This window comes from Dendroctonus ponderosae, unplaced genomic scaffold, assembly GCF_020466585.1.
Source record: "Dendroctonus ponderosae isolate FM_Combo_2020 unplaced genomic scaffold, Dpon_F_20191213v2 Dpon_F_20191213_7, whole genome shotgun sequence".
NCBI lineage: Eukaryota > Metazoa > Arthropoda > Insecta > Coleoptera > Curculionidae > Dendroctonus > Dendroctonus ponderosae.
In genome coordinates, this window is record NW_026018916.1 from 11941284 (window position 1) to 11967899 (window position 26616).

The 26616-nt window shown below is 32.0% G+C and overlaps 2 protein-coding genes across 2 annotated transcripts in view; one reads left to right on the forward strand and one right to left on the reverse strand.

Annotated features, from left to right (window-relative positions):
• The window catches only part of LOC125505133, a 48962-nt gene that overhangs the window by 10100 nt on the left and 12246 nt on the right, over window positions 1-26616 (reverse strand). The window contains exon 2 of the mRNA XM_048668294.1: window positions 8230-8376. Coding sequence (XP_048524251.1) covers window positions 8230-8324 — 95 coding nt within the window. The 5' untranslated portion in view covers window positions 8325-8376. The remainder of the gene's footprint in view (window positions 1-8229; window positions 8377-26616) is intronic.
• Window positions 24233-24762, forward strand: LOC125505134 (craniofacial development protein 2-like). Its single transcript, XM_048668295.1, has 2 exons — window positions 24233-24359; window positions 24443-24762. The coding sequence occupies exons 1-2, from the start codon at window positions 24233-24235 to the stop codon at window positions 24760-24762; spliced, it is 447 nt and encodes a 148-aa protein (XP_048524252.1).

Sequence of the window (26616 nt, forward strand, 5' to 3'; positions counted from 1 at the left end):
ATCAATCTGTAATAAAAGACGTGAGGAAATTCTGTCTTTTTTAAAGACAAAAATTTTTGAGGCGAAATACCCAAAAAGAAGTTTGTAAAAAATAGATTGATGGCAAAACCGCAACGACTTACATCGCTTAGAGTAAGAGTTTGTGAGAGGTTCAACTGGCGTTCGTTGGCATATTACGAAAATTAATTAATCTGTGACTGTTTCAGATTAATCAGTGAGTGTTTGCGCTGGTCTTCAATAATTAAAATCAATCTGAAATGCATTTCCCTTCGCAGAGCTTCTCGGTCCAGTTTCCCCGATCGATTTCTGCAAATCCAATAGTCTTGCTTTGGTAAATAAACAGACCCAACCGTGTTAACACGCTCTATAAAATATATTGCCTGTAGTTCGTCTGCAAATTAATGTCGATTGCTCTCTGTAAATTAAAGTGCATAATTATTTTCCACTTGCACCACCGATAATTAAACCATTAGGTTTATATTAGATTTGGACTAGATCCAATCCGGTCAACTTTTTTTTCGAAATTGAATTTTTAATTAAAGGCCTGATTGCTGAATGACAGAAAGCGCGGTCCATGCAATGCTTTCTTTACTTAGACTCCTGTTCAGTTAATCAATTTTTGCATATGCCTAGTGGGTAAACTTTGCAAAAACCTTATTAATGGGAGTGAATATCTATATTGAAAATTACCTCAGAACAACTCGTTGCAAACTGTGCAATCAATCACAACAGCGTACATTCCAACTTAATAAATTTGGCTTAAATTTGAACACACAACTGGTTAAATTGCCCTAAAATTTCGCGCTGTTGGTTGAATTGATTGTGATTGACGAATTGCAAAAAACGAACATTAAACAGCCAAATAATAAATTAAACATGACAATAAGCGAAGTCGTGAATAAGCTGCAAAATGTTCCCAAAGTTAAACAGTCGCTTTTTACGAGAGACATTCAGTAAAAACATATAAAGCCTATCACACCCGAGCAGAAAATTCGATGGATATCTTAAAAAAATATCCAGACTAAATTTACAAGAAAAAAACAGTCGAGGTGATAAAACAGCATTTGGAAAGTATTATCGGCTGTTCTTTCTGCTAAATCTCTCACATATCGCAAGCGATAAGTACTCAGCCTCTGGAGTAGAATCGATTTAGTTGACCGAAAAGAAAACACTTTTTATTCTGAACTTGAAGATAAAACAACGGCTGGTAAATATTTTCTTGTGAACTTCAAATATCCTTGAATTTCTGACGAATAAATACAGAACTCGCAAACATTTTTTGAAAACTAAACTTGATTTCGAATTGCAAATAAATGCGGACTCAAACAAGTTAAATATCCATAAATAAACACATTTATCACGATATTGATATGTTTAGCAACAATCTAAACAATCTAAACATATTATTTTAAATATTATGTTATTGCTGTTTACATTAAAAGTTGAAATGGATTGTGCGTCGTATCCTACTAAATTGTGCCCAATTTTAATGTTTGCATTGTTACGATTACGTACGCTTTTAATTTTAAGTAAAACTATGGAAATATGTACAAAAAATTAAAAGTATCCGATGTAGTAACAAATAAACAATAAAAAATAGCTCAATTTTTTTTAGTAAAAAGTAAATAGAATTAAACTACAGAACAAATGTGGATCATATCCAGGTGAGTTATGTTATTTTTCAACAAATACACAGTTTTTTATGTTTTGCGTTAATCATATATGAAAACGTTTATTTCTCTATGGAAAACGATTTATATGCCACAAATATAAAGTCGCAAAAGTAAAAATAAAAATATTCTGTGTAAGGTCATTAATAACAAGGTATTTTGCAAACATTCATATTTTGATATCTTTATATAAGTAGTTATCTAATTTTACTTTACTTTATTTTATTCCAGTTTCATATTCCAGTAGTTCTAATAGTAATATTCAGAAAACTCGTAGTTTTTAATTTTATTATGGATTTGTTACATTTGAATTTCCATTTTATTCCAGTTTTACCGTTAAGAAATATAATAAGCGCTTTATGATATTTTCCAACAAGTTTATTTCAAATTAATTGACGCAAAATTAAGCTTGTATTCACCTGGCGCAATAAATTTTAAATTAAATTGTTTATCTGAATTAATTATATGGATGTTTCAGTAATGGTACGATATATTACATATAGTTCGCAGCTGGTGATATCGCAAACTCAATAAATTACATCATTGATTTTTAGAAAGTTCTATTTGGATCCAAAACGTAATTTAAGGGCTTTCTACTTTAAATGCAGAAAAGGTCTAATATTTCATTTTGTTGCCGAGAGAAATCCCGCTTTTGAATGGAAGAAACGTTCCATTCTATGAATTGGGTAATATCTGGGGCCTGATATCAAGAAGGAGTTTACGATGAGTATCTATGAACTTTTTTCAATTTAGAAAAAAAAAACAGAATTGCTATTGAATGATTTGCGATAAAAGCACAGAAGTTTAATATTCGTGAATTTCCTAAAAATTATAACACGTGTAATATTTCTCAAGTTTTATGTGGGTATATATTTGTTATTTTATTCAATTTATGGTTAACCATTACAAAGACCATATATTGAAACCCAGCATGCAATTCATGACATAATGATGACATAATATTTACGTTATAAACTGGATACGAAATTTCAAAAGAAGTGTGCGTCATATCCACATGGATTATGTTGCATGAACGGTTAATTAATAATATATTTATATATTTTTAGTAAATTTTTTTCAGGTGACTACAATTTCATTTAACAGCAATTATTTAGTAAACACAAAACAGAAACTGTACTATGAGCATAGCCAGTTCTGTGGTATCCACAATTATTATGTGAAATACAATGCAGTATTCTATTGTTTTTACGAAACTTCAAGAGCATAATATGAATCGGAAAAAGATAAGAAAAACTACAATTGGGTGGCATCAAATCATCCTATTCAAAGCGACTATAAATAAAACCTTTAATTTAAAACATTATAAAATTATTCAATTATATCTGACACGTAAAGCTCACGGCGATGGACTTCCTAATGGAAAATGTGACGCAAAAATTATTTGCTTGCCAGAATACGTTCCAATATTGCTTATATCAGTTTATTGGAAAGTTATAGATCAAATTTGAGAACATTTGCCGAACTATTACTGCTGCAATTCTCAACTCGTCCTAAAGCGAATTATTCGCTCTTCATCGACATATAATAGCTTCTATTATAATCGGGATTTCTGCTAGACTGATTATTTGCTATAATTTGGCAAAGTCAGAAGTTATACCCCATTGGATAAGCAAATAGATTTTTACACTGGAATATTTCCAAAATTGTTTTTTTATTTGATAGTACATGTTTGCCCTACATTTATTTATCGCAAAAGCCATTGGTTTTCCATGTAATAAAAGTTTCGAAGCACGTGCTCTAGCATTTGAGATAAACCCGAATCTCTGGATATAAAAAGCACATAACACCTACATATTTTGCCTTGAAAACGCCGAGTTCATTCGCAATCCATCAACTCAATTGTGCCATATAATGAAATTATGTTCAGGTGATCTAACCCTTGTAAAGTATCTACTCTGGTGTAAGGATCTAATCTGTGGAGAAATCCATTGTATTTTCTCAGCTTTATTGAAAGTTTCACTGTCGAATACTGAAATAATAGATGGTTTAACGGTCGTTAATCAGTTTTGACTGAAATGAGAAAATCACTATGTTGGGTCGATTTATTTTTGACTTTATTAGTTGGCCAGAAAATTACCCGCTTCGCTTATGCGTCCAGTTTATCTTACTTAAAATAAAAACAAAATGCGCGTCGTATCCACGTAAATTATGCCGCGCAATAATAATCTCACTTGTTCCTACATGAATTCTGTCTATTGCAACTCCATGAAAAATTGGCAAAAATCTAACAAAATATGATTAAATTCTGTTATAGCCAAAATCGCCAAAATTTTTTTTATTTAATTAATAAATTCAAAAACACTCGAATTTTTGCATAGAATTGCATCAAGCGCCTATAAAAAAGATTGGGGAACAACAAATAAGTATTAGATAGAAACGTTTTACTACTCCTCTACCTCGACAGAAACCGTCAAAATGTGTGTAATAACCATGTTAATTATACATATTCATAAAAATTATATGTATGTATTTTATAAATTTTAATTCCCCTAAAAAAGACGTTAGAGTGTGTTTCTGAGTTAAATAATATCCTACCTTAAATACAATCAATGTTATTAATTATTTGCAAATGGAAACAAAAATTATAAAATAAATGTGAGTCATATTCCGATAAATAATGAGCAAATTTTATTTCGGCCAAACCCTTTATTGCAAATGATGGTGCAAGTCCCCATTTTATTAAGATATTCCTTCGTTTCTTTGATCGTTTTTCACGTTAAAATTTAAGTTAAATTATCTTTTTTCAATTTTCGTCGATTTCGACGAAGTCATCTCCTTTCAATCACAAAATTTCACAGCAGTCTACTATCAGACGACAGTTGACGGAAGTAGTGTTGAATTTAAAGTTACTGCGGGAGAAATTTAAAAACTCACTGACTTATCAAGCGACCCTCGATTAGCTTAGCACAGTAATTAGTAAAACTCCAGATCTTTAAAATTGCAGTCTAAAAGTTCTAAACAATTTATTTGCAATCAATTTTTTTAAATTAAAATTAAACCTGTACATTTTTATTCATTTTTCCAAATCCTTTTAAGATAAATGATTCGGATATATAAAAGAGGTTTAACAATTTAATTCAACCCTAAATTTGCAGTGCAAATAATGGTATGTTGATGACAAGAGACACAATTTGAGTGCAAGCATTTTGAGATGCACAGTGTCAACACTCTGTATCAAATACTCAGTACGTATTTTAAACACTAGTTAAAATTTTGTATAATTTTCAGCTCCGCCTATGCTATTACAGTTTTTTAATTTGCAGCTGAAAAATATATTATTATGCACTATTCAGAATCTATTGACCATTAATATTCCTTTTAACAAGAGTCGAACCGAAGCTAGTTGAAATTCCTGGCATCCTTTATTTCAAGAATCACTAGGCACGTATAATAACTCCAATAATGTAGCGGGCTTCCATTTGCATTTAATGAGCTTTTAAAATTCAAACTCCTCTCAAGCAGAGAAGTGTTTAAAAGAGGCTGAACAATTTGTTCACAATCATTGGCGTCGACGAAACCAAAAATATATTAATTTAGTTTCTATTAGAAAAACAGAAGGAAAAGGAAAAGTAGAATAGATGCGATAATCATATTACTTTAGGAAAAATAATATAACCACTAGTTCAGGAAAATGTTTGAAAATAAATTGTCGCAATGGTAAATTAGTGCGCCACTATTAGCGCCAATTTTAGACTTTGAGCAACAGTAAACATTGGCGTTATTGGAAAATGTATCGTTTAATTGATATTTTGTAAAAAAACAAAGCTCTGGATATGTATTTTCTGGGAAACCGTCTTGTGCCAAGATATAATCGTTTGAAGAAGAATTGCTGTCTGAAGAACCTAATAGCCGAATGTCCTTCTTTGAATTTTTCTTTGAAATTCAGTTGTATTTTTGCCCCAAAAACTTTCAAATTTGTTCGTTATGGTAAGTGAAAAAGCACACACTCCAGCACTGTCGTTTAATGCAAAACAAGCCCAAACATTTGTCTGTGGAAGTTGCTCCGCTACTTTGCCTTATCGCTGAAATTACGCGACGTTTGGCCCAGAAGAAACATGATTACGACTGATTACATTTCTGAGAGGTACACATCAATGCAGCAGACTTTTCCACGTTGTTTTCCATTCTAGTTTCCAGGCAAAAGGCACTTTTGTTTTCAGGGCCAAACCACATTACTCTTTGCATTTTATTCTTGGTAGTTTTAGACGCTTGATGAACAATTTGTAACAGCATATTTTGAAAACAACTAACAACAAAGAGTGTTAAAAATGGGCCTAATTTTAAATAATTTCGCTACATTTGCAATGTGCATGGTTTGATCAAATAGAAACAATGCATGCGAACTGCACACACTTTAATTTCGATGGTTAATGTTCATTTTTCGATTGAACCGTTGGGTATGTTGATATTTGCCAATCAAGTAGTGATTTAACAGGGCCATAAAAATCGGCCACTATATGCCATCGATTTTTTAAATCGAGAGAAATGCGGGTTAACTAAATTACAACAGCTGCCTGCACATTTTGTCGAATATCCAGATGCACAGTGAAATTGTAGCCGAAAATACTCAAAGTTGCCTGCATTTTCATCAGTTTTCTATAAAAACGCCAGCTGGGGTTAAGGTATGCAAATAATTAAGAAAACGCGATCTTTGAAATCGTTTGGTCGTTATCGTTGTTATAAATAATCATAAAGACACAATTTACGAAAGAAGCATGTGGCTTTAATAAGCGAATCATGTTTAGTTACGCCACTCTGTTAGTGCGTGACTGAGTAATTGGAACATTAATGGCTTGTAAATCCATGGGAAGCAAATAAATTTTAAAAAACTGCAATTAGTTCATAAAGTAATATAATCGTATCAGCAATTTTTGCGTAATCGTCAATGCTAATCTGGCCAATTGAAGGGTCCAGACAACATGACTTTCAAGCTAATACCAAGTGGTTATAGTTTATTTAATAGCTCTAGTAGATAGGAAACGGCTCGCAATGTCTAAACATCATATATAATCAGATAAAATGGGAAATTCATGTGGAAATCGCACTCCTGCTACATTGTCCCTTGTGCATTGTAATTTAACAGTGTTCAAGTTGGCTTTTTAAATTCCATGGCTATTTGAATCCAATCAATACTTAACGTCGGCTCTTTACAAATTCGTGCAGCTTTACACGGTAATAACCGACCTTGAATTATATCAGCTACGCGTGGTTGGTACATATAGTGAAAACAATTCCTATAGATTTGCCCTTTTGATCGACGACCTTATCAGAAACGTTTTAATAATAAGAAACCTTCAGCATTCAGGTATTTCCTTCGCAAAGCGTTATCAGCAAAATTGTATTTTTGGAAGCCTTTGTATTTAGTTCAAGTATTGTATAACCGAACAGACACGAAGAAAAATCACGCAAAAGACTTCATATGTATAAATTGGCTTTAGACTTAAAATTGCCTCAAGTATACCTTTAGTAGAACGCATTGACGAACTTTAAAGAAACAAGTCAGCATTATTTTCTCAGAGCTTATGAGAATTAAGTCCAAATATCAAAATGTTAAGTTAAAAAAATATAGTAACAAATTTCATTTAGAAAAGAGATATTAAAAACCCTAATTTAAAACACAGAAGCAAACAAACGAAAAAGCAAAGTTTTATCCAGATTTTGTCGTGTTCAAATGCCACAACGGGCCAGCGGCAATTAAAATTGATCCCAGTTTTGACCAAGTCAAGCAATACATTGATTTGATGGATCATAACAGAAAATAAATGAAAAAACCTAAATATAAACTTGAACAGGATTATTATTAATCCATTGTGTATATCCTCCTGACTGTATTTCAACTTAATTCAAAAGAAATTCCTGGGTTCCAGTGAATTTTATTGTTTACCATTCAGAATGTCACAAAAACGTTTCGGTGTTTTTCTCCACCATCATCAGTTTGTCTGTATGGTTGTTTCTACCTTCACATTTGGCAAACCACTGAAAAAAATTACATACAAACTGATGATGGTGAAGAAAAACACCGAAACGTTTTTGTAACATTTTGAATGGGAAACAATAAAATTGACTGGAACCCAGGAATTTCTTTTGAATTATTATTAATACAGAAAGATTTGCCTAAAATGAAAAGTTTTACCAACTTTTATTAAAAACTGACAATAAAACTAATTAATATTTTAAAATCGCCCGTTTATAATTTCACTGGAATAGCTAAATTGGTTGTTTAAGAAAATCTCATCGCTCAAAGCATTTTTGAGACCCGTGATGATAAGATGTGAGTGGCAATTAAGCAAAACGGTTTCTTAATTTAATAAAACTTAACGGAATAATAAATGAGCGCTTGAAAATGCAGCGTAATTTTCATAAAAGGTTTTGAGCAATTAAAAATTTTATTCTAGAAGTTTGGTTTCCAAACTATCAAAAAATGTATTTGCGTGAGAGTGTTTTCCAAAAACAGCAAACATTTAATGCCAGCGACTCACCAATAACACTATTAATTGTTGTTGTATTGAAATGTAATTGATAAAAGCGTAGTACTTACCATTGCGCAATAAATTCGGGTCCAATGGCAAAAACAGGCGTTGTCCGATTTTGATCAAATGATTCATAAAGATTGACCTCAGTGAAGTTGTCCATCTTACGGTTTCATTGAAATCACTAAGTGAAGTCATTTTATGGCATTGTGAGTCTGGAAAAAACCAATTCATTAACCTGTTCAGTACGGCGATATTTTCAAATTTGCGCCTACAAATCCAATGTGAAAATATGGATTTTCAGAGCTAATTTACCACATTTACACTTTAAAATCTACGAAAAATCGACGAAAAATAGGGATCGGTTTTAGCGGGTATATCAAAATTAATGACTCGTGTCCATAGAGTATATTAAATCGAATAAATCATCCATATTTAAATTGCACAGCCAATAATTTAATTAAACAAATTGAAAACCGCATCATAAGTTATATTTTTATGGGTGTATCAGACATAAAGGCAGAATTAGACGGATAAACAATTATAAACGTGCATACGAAACGTTCTCATTTGATCGTATCTGTAGGAAATGTCGCAAAGCAATGTTTAAGTAACTACTAATTTAAATTGATCGGTTAAAAGTAATTTTGAAACAAGCAACAAAAACGCGACAAAATGAATAATAGTGTGTTCTAACAATTTTATGATGCCATACAAACGCTCATATACAGAACAATTTATTGAGGATATCTAAAGAAGGGAGAGCATTGTGGTCTGAAAGATAGGGAAGCCCTAGATATTTTCCAGTTCTAGTCAATTTGTTCACAATTTTAATCATCAAAACTAGTTTCGCTCGTGGAGAATTCACTTTCATACAGACGCACTCACGCTGGTTTGGTGAAATCTAGTATTTGTTTCGGGATGGTTCGTGTTTTGCGTCTGATTTAGCCGTTTATTTCAAGATGACCTACGTATATTCTATCTAGAAGTTTTTGGCAAATATTCGCCCATTTGCGGGAATACTAATTGTCCATATTTATAAAATATCAATGTATAACTAAATTATCAATAACATAACTTAAATGCACTAATATACATAATAWAAATTAAATATAATTTAAAAATGTAAAATCTTTACTAATTTCTGGAGTGAATTTTAGTCAAATATTTCAAATATAAATGTAAAACATCTGTCCGTCTTTTGCGCAAATCTAAAACTTTAAATTTTTGAAATCACTATTAGTATGGTAAAAAACGATATATAATTTTTGGGAGTTGAAAAATTAAATTTGAGTTTCTCGAACAAGTATTATTTCATGTTAAAACATTTATTTCGTTCTATGAAAAACTATTGAAGATAGGTAGCTAAAAAAGGTAACTAGTGTCTAAACTTATTTTAAATACATTTTCAAAACCATTATTTTTATTAAATTCTCCTATTAGAACGAAAATGGCATTTGCTCAATATTAGGAACTGAATTAATTAATTACGAAAGACGATTTTTGCTGTATTAAAAAAAGTAACGGTTGAGCTTGTCGGTATTCTTACAAAGTTTTTGTACTTGAAATTTGTTTGTTGAAAAATTTTATTATACAATTTGTTATTAGTTATTGCTACATTGTCTGTGTTAAGTCTAATGCGATGCCAATATAAAATATTAACATTAACATGGCAACATTGATATGTAATAAAATGTGTATCATATCCACTCAAATAATGAAAATCTCGTTGATCAGTTTTAATTAGTAATAATTAAAAATATGAACTAGTGTTGAATAAAGATACTTTTAACATATGCGATATTTTTTTTGAAAGTGACTCAATCAAACATGTATCAGTAAATTCACGAAAAAATAATGTCAATTATTTTAATGAATATGAATTTATATAAGTCTACATTTTTATCGAAAACGCGTATTTAAAACTATGCTACTGTCGATAAAAAATTCAAATAGACTCCAAAAATTTAATCTAAAGCATTGATAAAACTTGATAGCTCAACTTTGAACTATTAACAATTAAGCATGGTTTCATACTCTAAAATTCAGAAAAAATAATTTATTCGATCGTCTCGTTGGTTTCCCTAGCAAGAAACTTTCTATTGACCTTTTGCACATTGATATTTCAATCAAATACCATTCGACTCCAGTTTTTTCTTGTTCCAATGAAAGCGCACTTTTAACGGCAAATAATAATGTCACTTTCCTTGGCTGAAAACCCAGTAAAAGAAAATTTATCTTCCATTCCGCAGGTTTTTATCTTGCTGATGCGTTCGAGGTGATATTCAAAAAATGGCCTCTGCAACGGCATACATCTCGACCGTAATAATCATAAAGTTAACAAGTTTTGTTTGAGCTTTACTCCATATCTCAGATTGATGATTTTAAAATTTTTATTTATGTTTATTGTGCACGAAATTTACCAGAATGAGCAAAATTTTTTTTCAATATTTCAGACTGTAAAATATTATGATGCTTTTTTAAGTTACAGGTGAAAATCCGTAAAAATGGAATTTAGATGGGGTTCAATTTTGCGATTTTATTTTATTAATTTAAATTATTTTTTTACTGGAATATATTGTCGAAAATGATGTATTATTTGTGCAAAAGAGGAGTTAATTTATTTTATTCAGCTATTTACTTTAAACTAACTAACTGCAGTCTGAAACCCCTCTTAGAAAATTCAACAGATTGTCAGTCTCTTCCAGACTACGAGGCAAGCATAATTAATCATGTAAACTGCGCTGACAGGTTATTTGGCCGGTTAAATATTATGCTTCTTCACTAATGCATCATCTTTGTCCTATTTTTATGGAAATTTACTTATTGACCTTGCTGTTTAGTAAACAATTTGAAGACAACATTTGCATTACATTTTTCCATTTTTATACAACTGCATTTGGGAATCTACCTGATTGACTGAAAATTTTATTTAAAAAATATTAATGATCTTGATTTGACTAATTTGGCTCAAAATGCAAATTTTTGGTGGATTTTTATCGAATGGTTTAAATGGTGAAACTACTAACAGAAAATTTGTTATATTTAATGCCATGAACTAATACTGTTCCAGAGTTGATCATCAATGCAGTCCAATATTTACATTTTTTTATATATATTTTTATATAATATTCATAGAATACAAATATGTGACAGAAACTGTTAAATACAGCATTTTTTGTTGACATAAAATGTATTTTTTTAMATGCTGAATATATTAAGATGTGTATCATACAACAATATATTATGAAATATTATTGCTACTAAATATTTATCTTCGTTGCTAAATACTTAGCTAAAGTAAATAATAGGAACATTGCCAAAGATTGAAATCTTCACACTTAATGAACGTGGAGTACGTGCTTGGAATTTTTTTAATTTTGTAACTTTAAGTTGCTTTAATAATGCATACATAAATACGAATAGGTAAAACAATTATAAAAAATTTCACATCTTGAAAAATATTTATCTATATTGTTATACAGGTTTTAGTTACAAATAAACATTATGGAAATCTCATAACAAGCAGATAATCGAAAATTTGAAAGTATTGGTTTTTGGCTGAATTATAAAATGAAATGTGTGTCGTATTAAAATTCACATTTCAGAATTGTAGTAACTATACTTTTCTATCTTAAGACGGATTTCAGATGAGAGATGAATGCTGATATATTATGAACACTATGGCTCTGGAATGGAAAATACAATTATTAAATATATAATTTTACATATTAAGATGTGTATCACATCCACACAAATTATGAAAGTAAACAATTCATTTGTCATAAAAATTAAATTTTTATTCGAATTATTTCGTACAACTCAATAACAAACTAATTTTACATTTACAGTGTGTTGGCTAAAATGTTTACAAACTTCTGGAATTAGATATTCAATATATTAAGATGTGTATATACTTTCCTGACCGTGTTTCAATTCCAAGTCAAAATTAATTCCTGGGTTTCAGTCATTTATTGTCTCTATTTATCAATTAAAATACGTTTCGGTGTATTTTTCCATCATCATCAGTTTTTATGGGTAGCGTTGTTGCTGCTTTAAGCCATGGCATACATTTAAAAATTAAAAAAGAACATTTTGAAACAACGCTACCCATAAAAACTGATAATGGTGGAAAAATACACCGAAACGTATTTTAATTGATAAATAGAGACAATAAATGACTGAAACCCATGAATTAATTTTAATTAAGACGTGTATCATATACACAAAAATTATGAGTATACAATTCATTTCTTACATAAAAATTTAATTTCAGTGTGAATTATTTTATACAACTAAATAACAACATAATTTTTTAATATACAGAAGGCAAATTTAATATAATTAATAATTCGATATAATTTTTGTAAGTGATATCAGAAATTAAATTGGAATTGCTGCAAACTCTCAGTTTCTAACTTATTCGTGACACAATTGTATGACGAAAGATTTGCATAACAACAGAGCAAATTGCACTACAAAATAGAATAATAAACTGCAAAGTACGCTCGCAACTAACGTGAAAATATGCGATTTAGTGCTCAAGAGCAGAGATCCATCCTTATTATAATAAACCATCTAGGTGAAGTATATACAGTTAGAAGGCAGGCATACGGCTATAATAATACCGTATTATGACATGAATGAATAAGGCCGTGGAACAATACTCGAGCTCTACGAGATCTCAGCAAGAGATAATCCATTGTTTGAATTGATGTTACGCCGTAACAAAACCACTGTATCACTGTCTTACTTGTCTTGTCTCACGCGTGACTTAATTAAAATACATAATTTATGATTATGTGGCTGATATCTTAACGTAGGTCGTATAGAACCTGAACAGGAAAAAGTTAGATTTTGCGTCATGGAAAGTACTAGAAGACTATACGTAGTAGACCAAAAATTTTTGGAAAGCATTATTAAAAATATATATATTATCAAAAAACTCTTATATGCTATTACTTTTCGATGAGTTGACAAAGTTTGCTAGCCAATTTGTTTATAGAAGTTGTAATACGGTCAGAAGTTTATTTAAATTCAAAAAGAAGATAAATATATTTAATATTAAAATGCCGAATAATCTTATTTTCCTGGCGTAATGTTTCTTTGCTCCCATATATTTTGATAAGTTAGTAGTATTTAGTATTTAAGTTTTCACACCGAACTCGAATAGGTAATGTCTTACCTCTGCAGATTTACAGAACTTGAGTATGTAATTTTCTGGTGATAAATAAATAAATAAATATAAAATAAAATATTCTGGTCAAAAATATCATAGTGATCTAAAACGCTAAGCAAGAAAAACATCAAATAATTTAAAAAAACACACATTGCGCAGAAACCACAAATAAAAAATTTTCTGTATTTTCCGGAATTCAAACATCATTTCCAAGAAACCAAAATTACCGTTTGTCATTAACGAAATAAATGTCCAAAAGTGGCAAGAAATCTAAAAAAAAAATTAAAACCGATTCAAATGTTCAAAGTATCAAAATACACAAATATTAAGATCTGAATTTATAGGCAAGAAATGAAAACCCCTGAAATAATACATATTCAAACAGTATATTTTTTTCAACGGCACAAAAAAAATAAATTATCACAAGACCATTTGCTCCACCAAAACGATAAAAAACCTTGTTTTAAAATGTACGTGCATTAAAGGTGATTCAATTGTTGTGGTTTCATGAATACAATTCTAAAAAAGGCAGAGAAACTCGATTATAAATTACTGGAAATTTGCTAGAAAGAAACGTGTTTCCTTTCAGATGAATAAAGTTAACTGCTAAACGGAAAATGATCGTTTTATATATTACAACCACAATTTCATTATCACCGACTTAAACTGTTGAACGAAGGCCAACATTTTGAAAATAAACTAAGAAGCTGAAAGAATTTTTGTGCACGTTGTTGTTATGGTTTGTATCCTAATGATCTGGTGCATGAAGTTATTCAAAAATTAACTTTATCTCCTAGATTTTATTTCCAGCTTAGTAGTTCTCTTTTCACTTGTTTCCTCTTCTAACATGTATGTTATTGAGTTTTCCCACCCTGTCATTAGCCTCAGGGCTGGATTAACCTGTGGTAGGGCCCGGGACTGCTATTGCAGCCTACAAAAAGTCAAAACATCAGAAGTTAGACTATCAAAATTGCACATTTTCAAACATTTTTCCGTGTCTGAAACTTCACTTTGAATGCTTCGTGCGTGAAACCAAAGGAAGCCGAGCATTAAAGATAATGAGACGAAAATCGTGTAGGTTTAACTATGACTGAGATACGAAGAAGATAAAAATTTGTTTGAAGCAATTGGAAGATGAAAAGCCTCCCAAGTTTAAATGTTTAATTGAAAGCAACTGAGCTGAACGAAGAGTTCACTATTGAAGCCTATAAAAAATCAAAATATCAGAAGATTTGGACTCAGTTTCAGCTTGTTGGGGCACAAATAAACTAAGCTTCCTGAAGACTTTAAAGACAAATTGCACATTTTTAATCATTTTTCCGTATCGGAAGCTTCACTTCACTTCGAATATTTCGTGCGTGAAGCCGAAAGGAACGCATTGGAGGTAATTAGAAGAAAATCGTTGGTAGGGCCCAGGGCTACGATCCCGGTAGAGCCCCTTTTCTAAAAAAGAGGTGCTACGCAAATGAACTTTCCATTTTTTAAATTGATTTTTAAGTGGGCCCGGTGGGGGCCGCTCTAGATCGCATTTACAACCGGTACTTTACTCTTCAAAGTGTTTCTTAATCTGTAGCCTGAAGTAGAAACTTTCTAAGTTACTTTGCATTTTTCCCAGTTGGTTCTCTACTATTTCGTCAGTGTTCTGCCTAGATTCTTACTTATGCTTTTTCCTTAGATTACTCTCTCAATTTTTCTATAATTTTATTGTCTGGCTTTATGATGACTCATTCATATTTTTCTTCTGGCGCATATCTCTTGTCCACATTCTTAGTTTCTTTAACATCCTAAAGATATATTTCTGGTTCCAAGCTGAATATGAAAATTGCAGTGTTTCTTAATTTTATGTATTTTATTTCTGCTATTTTCAAAAACGTCTACGGTCTAAAAGTACGAGTTTTGTTGTGTATTGAAGCCAAATTCTAAAATGTTTCGGAAAATAATTTCAACGACTGGTTGTATAAAACGCCATTTTTTCCATTTATTTTTAGAACAATATCAGTTGGACTACTGGAAATTAAAGATACAGATGTGAACTGTTTTCAAGTTTACTGATTTGCTCACTGCTCACTATGCAATTGTAACCATTGTAAGAAATCCAATAATGTAAACCAAGTTTAATGCGGGTAAGAAAAAAATAATCCTAAAAGCGTATAATATGCGATGCCTTTTGTCAGATTGTTTACTGAATAGTTCTTTCCATTCAACCCACTTAAAAACCGCAGGCAGAAGGATTACAAAGCTGCCGATGTGCTTGGGCTATTGTCGCCTCACGTCTGAGTTTATTGAATAAAACCGAACAATCAGGTTTAATTGTTCTTTAAGATCGGTGGCAAATGCGATGGGTTGATGGAGAACCGATTAATACTATTGTATAAGAGCGGCTACAAATTTGTGCATGATAAATATTTTAATATTTAACTGCTAGCCAGAGTGAATAATGGAATGAACTGAGCTACAAAAATAATGCAAAATGCCAACATTCAGCGCAAAATGCGACTATTTTTGGGCACCAAGTCGATTTGTGTGACTCGTATGAGGCACACAGAATATTATTTGGAATTAATCATCCTCTCATTCGACTTTATATGCATTACTTTGGATCTCCTCGAGTAACATGTCTTTGAGTAACGAATAGTAGGAGTCATATTTATTTATATTAATGTGCTTTATCTATATTAATATGAGAATTGGTGTTAATGAGGTCTGGCCTTAGAACGAGCCCCAAAATTAGTAAAACCGAACAAGTACAGAAAATGGCTTGGATTGTGATTGTTCTTAATGTCACTTAATTCCCCTTTTGCAAATCGCTAAAATAATTTACTTGCCTGTGTAGAAAAAACCAATTCTGTCCCAATCCGATGGGATTTCGATGGAAAAGGAAAATCCACGGGTAAGATCCGACGATTTTTCGCAGCATTTTCAGCCCAATTTCCCGCTTTCCTTTCTCCGAAGATTTTCAGCGAACAGGTGTTGAAGAAAGGTAATGACATTCCCTATAAAATCGCGAAAATCTAGGCGACGCTTCTCCACGGTCTGATTGCTTATTTCGCTATTTCCGGTTCGGTAAACCCTCTACATTTCCGAGGTTATCGAGGTTTTGCCCTCCGGCGTTATTTCCTTCAGCCCTTCCCTTAATAAGATTTTACTGCGTTCGAATATCCTTTAATTGAATAGTAATAAGCCGAACGGTAGGTGGATGAGGTGTTTTGAAAATATCACTGGCATATCTCACACTCTACCAAGCGAAGATTCCACGCGAGAGTCGGATTTCTATGTTTGCCATTTTCGAATCGTATTTATTAGATAAATTAGACAAAATCAATAAATAAATGAATACATATCTTTAAATCACCGCCGAGGAAACAACATGTGAAGACATTTAACATCCTGTACTCTCGTTTCCTTTACACTTATCAATGTACACATGACCGCTTTGGGTGCGGAAGGAAGACCTCAAAGGCTACTGGCCGTTCAATAGGCGGAAAGAATGGAAAGCCGGAAATAACGAACACCGTTTAAAGAAAACGGGATTTAACATCAATTTTATTCCATGTCGCCAGCAGGCGTCAAAAATGTATAAATGCGGTCGAACTTACCCAAAAATTAATTTTCGTTTCAAGGAAATAGTTGGGAAACCAAGTCCCAAGCGACAAATAGCCATACAAAATAAAGAAAAAATTTCATGACAAGCCTTTACACAAACGTAAGCAACAACTAATATCAAACTTTCGCTAGATTCACAGAAGAACCCAGGATCTATTAATTTCCATGAAAAAGACAATCATAATATATCTTAAGCAAATGATGAATAAAGAAAACAAATCAGGCAATAAAAATGAAATCAATCAACTCGTAAGAATATTAAAATATAGGATCAATATGAAACCTAATTTTAATTCGAAAGCTCAAACAGATAAAAAGGATACTTAAAATAATAAAGAATTAATCAATAATAAAAATGTAAAAGCTAAGTCCAGAGTAAAAAAGTGGACAAGCATTTAAAGACTGCATGAATTATACTTTAAATGAAAGAGTAATTGAGAGATGAATACTTATCGCCACAGAGTAAACGACCTTGAACCGATTTAAAAAATGCTAAAATATAGTTTTCTGTCTTCAACTACATTGAAATTTTCATTTTCATGAGTTAATGATGTCCTGATGCAAAATATGTGCGCCCGCTTAGATTCGAAAATCAGCGTCGACATGACAAAAATAAAACCAGAAGAAGAGAAAAACAATAATAAATATGCTTGCGAAATCTCGACAAAAGCAGCGTCATGTTTGAGTCGATTTTTCAAATCAAAAAAAAAAACGGGCAGTTCTAAAATTTCTTAAAATCAACACTTTTTGGAGAAAACTGCCAACATTTGCTTATCGACGGTTCACTTTCTCAAAAGGTCATTTAGTTCTCTCGGGAATAATGTAAAAATGAGCGTTCTTGCTCATTTTGCTGCCGGAAAATGACCAAAAACGAGGCGGAAAACATGAAATTTTGGCACAATCTTGCATCTAATTGTCGGATATTCAAATTTCGCTTTCGAGCAACTTCGAAAAAGCATCGTCATGTTGAGTCGATTTTGCAACTCAACAAAATAAAATTCTTCAGAAAATGAAAGAATTTTCAATTCTCTATCCAACGATACCAATGTTGGTCTTAACGTCCCTCCTCTTGTGTTGCCTCCATAACAAAACATTTAAAAACGTTCTTAATTTTTACAGTAAATCATAAAAAATCTTAGAAAGTAAACCCTCCAGACTGAAACTAATCGTAATAATTTTATAAATAAATCAATTTTTACCACATGATGCGTCCTGTCGCTTTCCATGTTTAGTACAAATGAAAGTGAACATATTTTTTAATCAGTAAATTATTGTCATGAGTAGAGGCAGTCCAGGGATCCGAAAACAAATCAAACGGTCTCCATTCATGCCTTGATTTGTTCACGCCTTCTCGTCGTTTTGTCGAGAGAAGCTTTAGGGCTTTTATTAAAGTCTCTCTGCTTCGGTCTAACTGGAAACTAACCGGCAACTCGTTTAATTTTGTTGCCAACAGTTAAACGAGAAGTTAGTTCGCTTTCCAGGAGGATTGCTTCACGCCTTCACTGTCTAATGGTTTATAAAGGGAATTTGGCCATCAACTTTTTGCACTTCTTCGGGATTTTTTCCAAGCAAATTTGCAATCCGGTAGACTAATTTCTACCTAAATGTATGAAATAAATTTCCAATCATTTTTGCTTTTTGATTAAAGAGTTCAGAAAAAATGCCTAGGACGTCGATGTCTATAAAAAAATATAGGTGTATTACGTTTATTTTTCTGTACTGACTCTTCTTCAACACGTTTAGTAAACCAGAACATATTTTTGGCGAAAAAAAATACGCATATTTGAAACAAAATTATATTAAAACAAGATACAAGTTTCAATCAAACAAGTTCCGAAATCTCACTCAAAAAATATACAAACAGTGTATGATTGACCAATTAAATTCACGTACAAGACTTTTTTTGGAAAGACTTTGTGATCGTTTGTTATAGACAAACATATTCTGAATTATATCAGAAAAAAGCGGTCTTGATACTAATACATACATATAATTACTTTTGGATGAAGATGGCAAAAATTCAGACATAAAATTGCTTTCTTCACAATAACATATTAAAAAGCGAAATTAACAGAAACATAACTAAAGATAAAATAAGAGAGTCCAGGCAAAGAAATTATGTTGTTATAAAACAATCCCCAAAAACTGTTCAAGTAAATAACACTGGTATTTCTGATAAAAATGTAAGTAATTTAATATAAAAATACGTATAGCGTTTAAAACGAACGCTTTAATAAAATTTTATTCAAAATGAAAACAAAAATACGCAGCAGCTTTTGAAAAAAATTACTATTCAAAGACAAGTATTTTGTACCTACATATAAAAAGTGCAAAATGTTTGCTATTTATGTTAAAAACGGGGGCTTTTGAAGTAAAATATTCATAACGAAAAAACTGTTTCTCTTACTTGTCGCAGAAATTTATTCGCAATATTTTCCAACTTATTATCCGAAGAAAATGAAGTGGAATATTCGATAAAATATTGCACGCGTGCCGGATTCTGTTCGTATTAAGCTTGAATTCAATGCCCAAAAGAAATATTCACGACTTTTTAAAACGCAACAAATACCAGTTTTTTATTCTCTTAGTGATTTATTTCTCTCTCATACAAACTTTAACGATGAACAAGATTCGTTTTTATGCCAATTTTATTTGTATAGCAACAATAACAATACATAGAAATTAATTATTAAACCTCATAGAAGTCACATGTCTTATATGATCAATGCTTTTCGTAATATATTTGCTGTTTCATAACATTATACATTTTATTCATCGACATCTGGCTTCAAGCAGGCTGATGGATACTTTACCTGCTTTTGTTAGAAATAATTCGGCTGAAAAGCGTTTCTTTTATTTACTAAGGTCAGCGATCAGAAATCGCTTATTTCAGCACTCAGCCCTTTTCTCGTGATAAAATGTTCCTTTCATACTTTTTCCTGCTATAGCTCATTAACTTGCCCCCCTTCCGATATCGATGGATGAAAGGTCAACACTGTCCCTTCTAGGTAATAACTTTTTAAAGTAAACGATCTTAACTTTCTAATGAGTTTTCAAGAAATCTGTGCTTACTTTTGAACGGAAGTACAGCTTATTAAGATTGTACGAGTCAGGCTTTTTGAAGCTTTTCAATATTTTTTTTTGCTACAATACCTTGGACCTTAATTAAAGTTTCTTGTTGATTTGATTAGTTGCGTAATTACCTATTGGCTTTTGAATTGAATCTAGTATCGAACAGGAAACAATAGCGAGTGCAAGAGTTTTCTGTATCTGATTGATGTTAATTTAAATTTGAAACATAAAATTTACGTATAATTAGTTCCAAAGCTATTATTGAAACGTCAATCGCTCAAACTTTGGGAAGTTTGATCTTAATGTACATTATTAACAAAGTTAAACATCGACTTTAAAAGCCATTCCAAAGAATTGATCTCTAGATTTTGATTCACTTTATATAACAGCAAATTTAATAGAAATTCCATCTAAAGTACATACGGAATTTTCGCAATTGTGTTTGATAAATAGGCAAAGGGCAAATTATTATACAATAACAAATATTTGGAAATGCACAGTTCGGCAAATACCAATACAAGGTTGAAATTTTCAGCATAAATTATCAGTGGGTTGCTTTTGTGCAAATACTACCATTATTGGGTTTTTAGAATATTTAACTTACTGGAACAGTTAAATATGCTGAGTTCATACAAAATATTATTTTTCTTTATCCCCTGCTGCAAAGTACGTACTTTCGCCACTATTTTCAACGGCGGAAGCATAACTTTTACTCATTTCAAATTTTCTTCATCCCGTGTGGAAAGTAATAACTTTCGCCACGCACGCTGACAGCTTGACTTGGTCACTGAATGTCAGTTGCCTCTTTGACAACAATTTCAAAGTCTTGTTTTCAAAACCTTATACTAGAAAATGTTGTCAAAGCAGTCGGTGCAAACAGTCAAAGCAGTCAATGTCAGCGTGCGTTTCGTAAGTTATCACTTTCCACACGGGATGAACCAAATTTTATTGAATAATGGGCGGAAATGTTAATTGTCATTGTCATGTCAATGTAACGAGTAAAAGTGATTATTTTACGATCTAAAATAATGGCGAAACTGTGTACTTTCCACCAAGGGATCAAGAAGTATACTATTTTTCTACTGTGCAAGACAGAACTAAATTAAAATTTGATCAAAATATGTATTAAATTTGGGAAAAGCTTTGTGTGTAGCAAAAGTGTTACTTTTTCAATTTATTTCAAGCAATTTTAAAACCAGTTCTTTTCAGAAAGTCTCTTAGCTTTAAAGCTAAACTTACCCAAACCACAAAGTTTACGAAAACAGCGGGCTTTTTAAGTGAGAAATTTTCTTATTTTGCTATATTTTGTTCTGTGGAAGTCACTATTCATATGGAAATCTACAATCTACTTCAAGCAGAGGAAGCCTGCATGTATCTGTTCGAGTGTATCTCTAAAACTTGAATTTAAATAACGTTTTCAATGCTGTAAAAGAGTTGCAATTGAATATTTAAAACCAAAATTCAATTAATTTGATTAAACAAACTAACAACTAACTAAAAGCAAATTAACAAGGGTATCATACCGTTTAGTGATTTAAATTTTATAAGCAAAATTACTTAAACAATATCAAAATCCATTAATTTGAAGACAATGTTTTGGAAATAAAAGGTTTTCAACTTCTAACATGCATCTTGTCTTCAACGCATTGACTGGCGACTATAAAAAAAGATTTGATCTTAAAACTTTTCTACAACAAAATTAGACATTCATTTGAAAAATAATACGAGTTTGCTCGCATCAGTAATGTTTAGTAATGATAATACTTATTTCTGGTAAATACATCTACCGCAACTGGTAAGATAAAATTAATCGCAATAAAGTTAGCTCTTCGATTGGCTTATAAAAACTTGAAAAAACAGCACGAAGCCTTGAATTTTAATTTTGCTTTTCAACTCTATATAAATGTTTTTTTGTGCTAACTTAGGATCTTATTTATGTTTTATCAATTTCGTTTTTACTAATGTTCATTGCATGAAGTTTCATTTTGATAACCGCTAAGTAACTTATTCTTCGTGGTGAATGAAAATAAATCATATTTCAATTGTTTTGAAATTGGATTTCTGTCTAAATTTCGGCGTTTACTTGGCATTTCCGTTATTAAATGTTTTACAATTTTTTTCAAACCTTAGTTGGAGTCGCTGAATTTTCTACAACATGTTTCAATGTGTCGTAAAATTAATATGTTTTTACAAGTTCTCTCAATTTCAGATACCGCCTTACCTTTTATTCAATATTTAGATTCAGCCTTAAACATATTGTTCTGCAATGTTTCGAAAGTTTTTGTTAAATAATCAATGTCATCTATCAGCTACTTAAACTCAAATCTAAATTTTTAATAAAGGCGCTTGTAATTTTACATATACTATTTTAACGTTCATTTAATAACTTTTATATGTATAGTTATGTTTATAACTATTTTAAGTTGTTGATTAAAAATAACTGAAAGAGCCGATAATGCTTCAATGAAATAAAATTTCCCAAAATTGAAAGCAAAAGTATTAACAATCAGCTGAAATTTTCCCGTTATTTGCTCTGGAAACACTGAAATGCATCGCGAAGTGCAATAGATAATGCAAATTTTAATTATAATTTATGGCTTTACATATAAACGCTCTCTGCAATCGGTTTTCCATTTGTGCATAATTTTCAATTAGAAATATTGCACTGTTGATATTATTAAAAGATAGCTATTTTAACCTAAAAAATTACCATACTTTGATCTAGGGCAAATATTTGCATTTACTAATAAAAAGTTATAGTAAAAGATAGAATGATGCAAACGTCACAGTTTGGTTCATCTGCAGAAAAAACGATTTTCCTGAAATTAGTAATGAATTAAAGTTTATATAATCGGATATGAAAATGTACTTTATGTTAAATATGAACTGTGAATAAAATTGCCTTTAAAATATTTCCTTAAAATTTTTTTTTTCGTATTTACTACCGATACCTACTTATAGGAAGATAGGGCAACTGTTTAGGAAACTGTAGTGCACAAGATATTCTTCCTTGACTAACTTTCATGCAATGTTAGTCAATGATAAAATTGCCTCTTAGGAGACCTTCTGTATAAAAATTTTCATTTGCATAATAAGCACATTTGGAAATACTAATCGGTGTGTCCAGTCACCTTTTTTAAAAAGTTGTTAATACCATTTGAAGTATTGTTAATTCAAAATAGTTAAAGCATACCTAATTCTTCGTAAAATGTTTTTCAAATTAATTCGGCGCTACGGAATGCCTTGGAAAACACGAAATTGCTTTCATCTCAAATCAGCAATGTTCCCACGTGTTCAGGCAATTTTGTAGAGCCTGCGTTGAAACATTCCCATACTATTTGAATTCGCCGCTTAGACATTGTTGATGTAGGAGTTACTTTGCATAAAGGAGAATGCAAATTAACTGCTTATGTTTGAGTTTGATATCTATTTGGGCAACATAATTTACAGGGGTAATTTACACCGACTACCTCTCTATGCTAAGATCAGCTACACGTGAAACCTTCGACCCTAACTTGTTTTTACATACTTGTTATTTACTGCAAAAGTTTTGTTCTCTCGTATTTATTTTATATATTTCGTCGTCAATACGCCATTTTTTGTTTCTGTAGAATGTTTCTTTTCTCGTTAATCGAGTTGATGAAAAATATAGAAGAAGATATAGAAGAAATATACGTTTTTAATACGGTATTTTTATATGGTTCTCTGCTATACATGCATAACGAAAATCATGTTTCAAAGCTTCCCACGTTTGGTTTGGAACTTCAACGCATTTTTCAATATTTTCAGTTTTTGGTGCCCGATTTGTTGTTGAAAAACTGTACCTTTGCTGTAACACTTTGTGTCTTTTTAAGCGTTTAAATTTGATCAGGGTCTTCATTTCATTTGTGCCCCATAAGTGATTCTCTATAGACGTACAAAATAATGCTAGAAATTTTAAAGTTTTTGGATAAGACATCAACAGCAAACTGATATTGGCATTCAACTATCCACCCCGGTAAGCTAATGAATGAATGATAAGGCTAGTGAATGTCGATAAGGCCCCAAGCTTGGGCACATTCTAATTAGATTAGCGTATGCACAACTGACCTAATCAGATAATTGTGTAGAGAGTTCTGGGAACCCTACACGACACATCTGAAATCCATCAATCAATATTTAATTAGTAAGATATTACATGGTAAGCCCATCGTGAGAGCAATAAACATTCTGTTACAATGGAGAGTGTTACTTGTTACTTTTGCAAAATAGTAACTAATAACAAAAAGAAAAATATAGGGCCAACCAGACAGGGTGGTTTCCTTGCCTTGAAACACTTAAGTATTTCGGAAACGATTGGTCCGAGTAAAAAATGTTTCAAATAAGAAGTTAACGTCTGGGAGGGGGAAGTTTATTCCTGTCATAAGCTTATGCATCCACATCTGCAGCCGAGGAAGAGGAGGTGGATCAGTTTTATGAGGATATCAACAGGGCTCTTACTGTTCCTGGATGTAGTCAAACCTTTCTTATAGGAGACTTCAACGCTAAAGTTTCAATTCAATTGGACGAGGCTGAGAAAATAATGAGGCCATTTGGAATCGGAGCCAGAAACGATAGAGGCAATACTTTAAAAAACTTCCTCTCACAACATCGACTATACCTAATGAATAGCTTTTTCCAGAAAAAAGAACACAGAAGATGGACTTGGATAAGCCCGAATGAACAGACAAAAAACGAAATCGATTTTATTTTACCACAGAATGGTTAGGACACAGGTTAAGATGGATTGGAAAAAACAAAGATCAAAGATGGTCCGACGAAACAAAAACTTTAAATGGACCCCGCCTAGTAACGACACAGAATACGCAGGTTCCGGGACAGTTGCCTTAGAAGATATGACTTTGAACAACCAACCAGATATTGACGCCATGAATAGCAATATGAGAACCATAAGGAGGCGGAAAGACAGCATTGCAAACAAAATAATTAAAAACAACAGAAGTTCACCCAAAATACGAAATATGTGATATCCGTACAAAGAGAAGTGTTGAAACAAAATAACAGTAACTCTGAAGACTTAAGACTGTTAAGCAAAGGAACATCTAAGAAACTTAGGAAAGATGTAAGAAAATTCAATAGAGAAAGTGGCAAACTATAGAATAGAACAGAAATATCAAGGTGTTGCGAAAAAAATTATCAAATGGAAAAAGAGAGACGTTTTCAAACGAAAAGACAGCCAAGGGGTAACAACAAACTGCTGAGAATAACAAAAAGCTTCTATACTGAACTATGCACAAGTAATCATCGACAAACACGCAACAGTCAACAACATCTGGACAAAAAGTTCAACCGAGGATCGGAAGATATTCCGGATATAACTCTAGAAGAGGTCAGAAACTCGCTGAAGGAAATGAAGAACAACAAAGCCCCAGGCGAGGACGGCATAGTGATAGAGGCTGTGAAACTGAGGGGAGAAACGCTACTAAAAAGGATTAAAGTTTTATTTAATCTATGCCTTGAAAATGGAATAATCCCGTCGCAGTGAAACAACGCTATCATGATACTTCCCCATAAAAAAGGCGATATTACCGAAATCGAGAACTATAGACCCATAAGCCTTCTTTGTCATCTGTACAAGCTTTTTACCAAATCATTGCCAAACGTCTGGAAGGTAGGAGTAAAGTAGGACCAGACTTTGCTCAAAGCTCATATGTAAGTGTATTCTGCTAGTTTGCTGGTTATGGTCATATAACTCGCGAGCTAAGTTTCTTGAGTTGAGTTTCTTGAATGTCAGAAAACTAAGCACTTATAGACTAAAAATGCTGAATTATATCATCGCAGCAATTTAACAAATTTTCGCTCGTTCCTGCAGAACTAAACAGTAATACTTATAAACAAAAAGTGATAAACACAATCATCAAGGAAACGCGCAACCACAAACAACATATTTTCCGCTGAGAAATCGTTACTGAAACTGCTCCAACTGGATGGATGGCTGGGAACCGGTAAAATCGGCTAATAATTTATACGCCGATGACACGACTCTAATCGCTGCATCAGAAGAAAAATCGATCAATCTTATTCGAAGAGTCGAAGAAACAAGCAACGAAGTAGGCCTGCAGATAAACAGAAAGAAAACCAAAATAATGATAATTGATCGTCAAAATAATAACAGATCTGAAGTAAAAATGATAAACAGCATCGAGACTGTTGACGCTTTTGTATATCTTGGTTCCACAATCTCGAGCAAGGGCGGATCCAGCGAGGAAATCAAGAGGAGAAGCGCAATAGCGAAAGAATCCATGACCAAACTAACCAAAGTATGGAAAAGACATAATCTATTCCTTAACACCAGAATGAGATTGGTCAGGAACTTAGTGTTTTCAGCCTTTCAATATGGATCCGAATGCTGGACTTTAAGAAAGGATAAGGATAAGCGGAAGATCGATGCCTTCGAAATGTTTTGTTGGCACAGAATGCTGTGTGTGTCCTGGACTGAGAAAAAAAGCAACCAATCTATTCTGGATCAGTTCAGAATTAAGAAGATATTGAACATTGTGGTAGTGGAGAAAATAGCTAAATTATTTGGTCATGCGGTCAGAAGAAAGGGTCATGAGAGACT

Bases quoted from the DNA above. Each gene is read 5' to 3' on its own strand.
- LOC125505134 (XM_048668295.1), top strand. From the start codon at position 24,233: ATGGAGAGTGTTACTTGTTACTTTTGCAAAATAGTAACTAATAACAAA. The intron at 24,360-24,442 runs GTAAAAAATGTT...CCACATCTGCAG, and splicing joins TTCGGAAACGATTGGTCCGA to CCGAGGAAGAGGAGGTGGAT.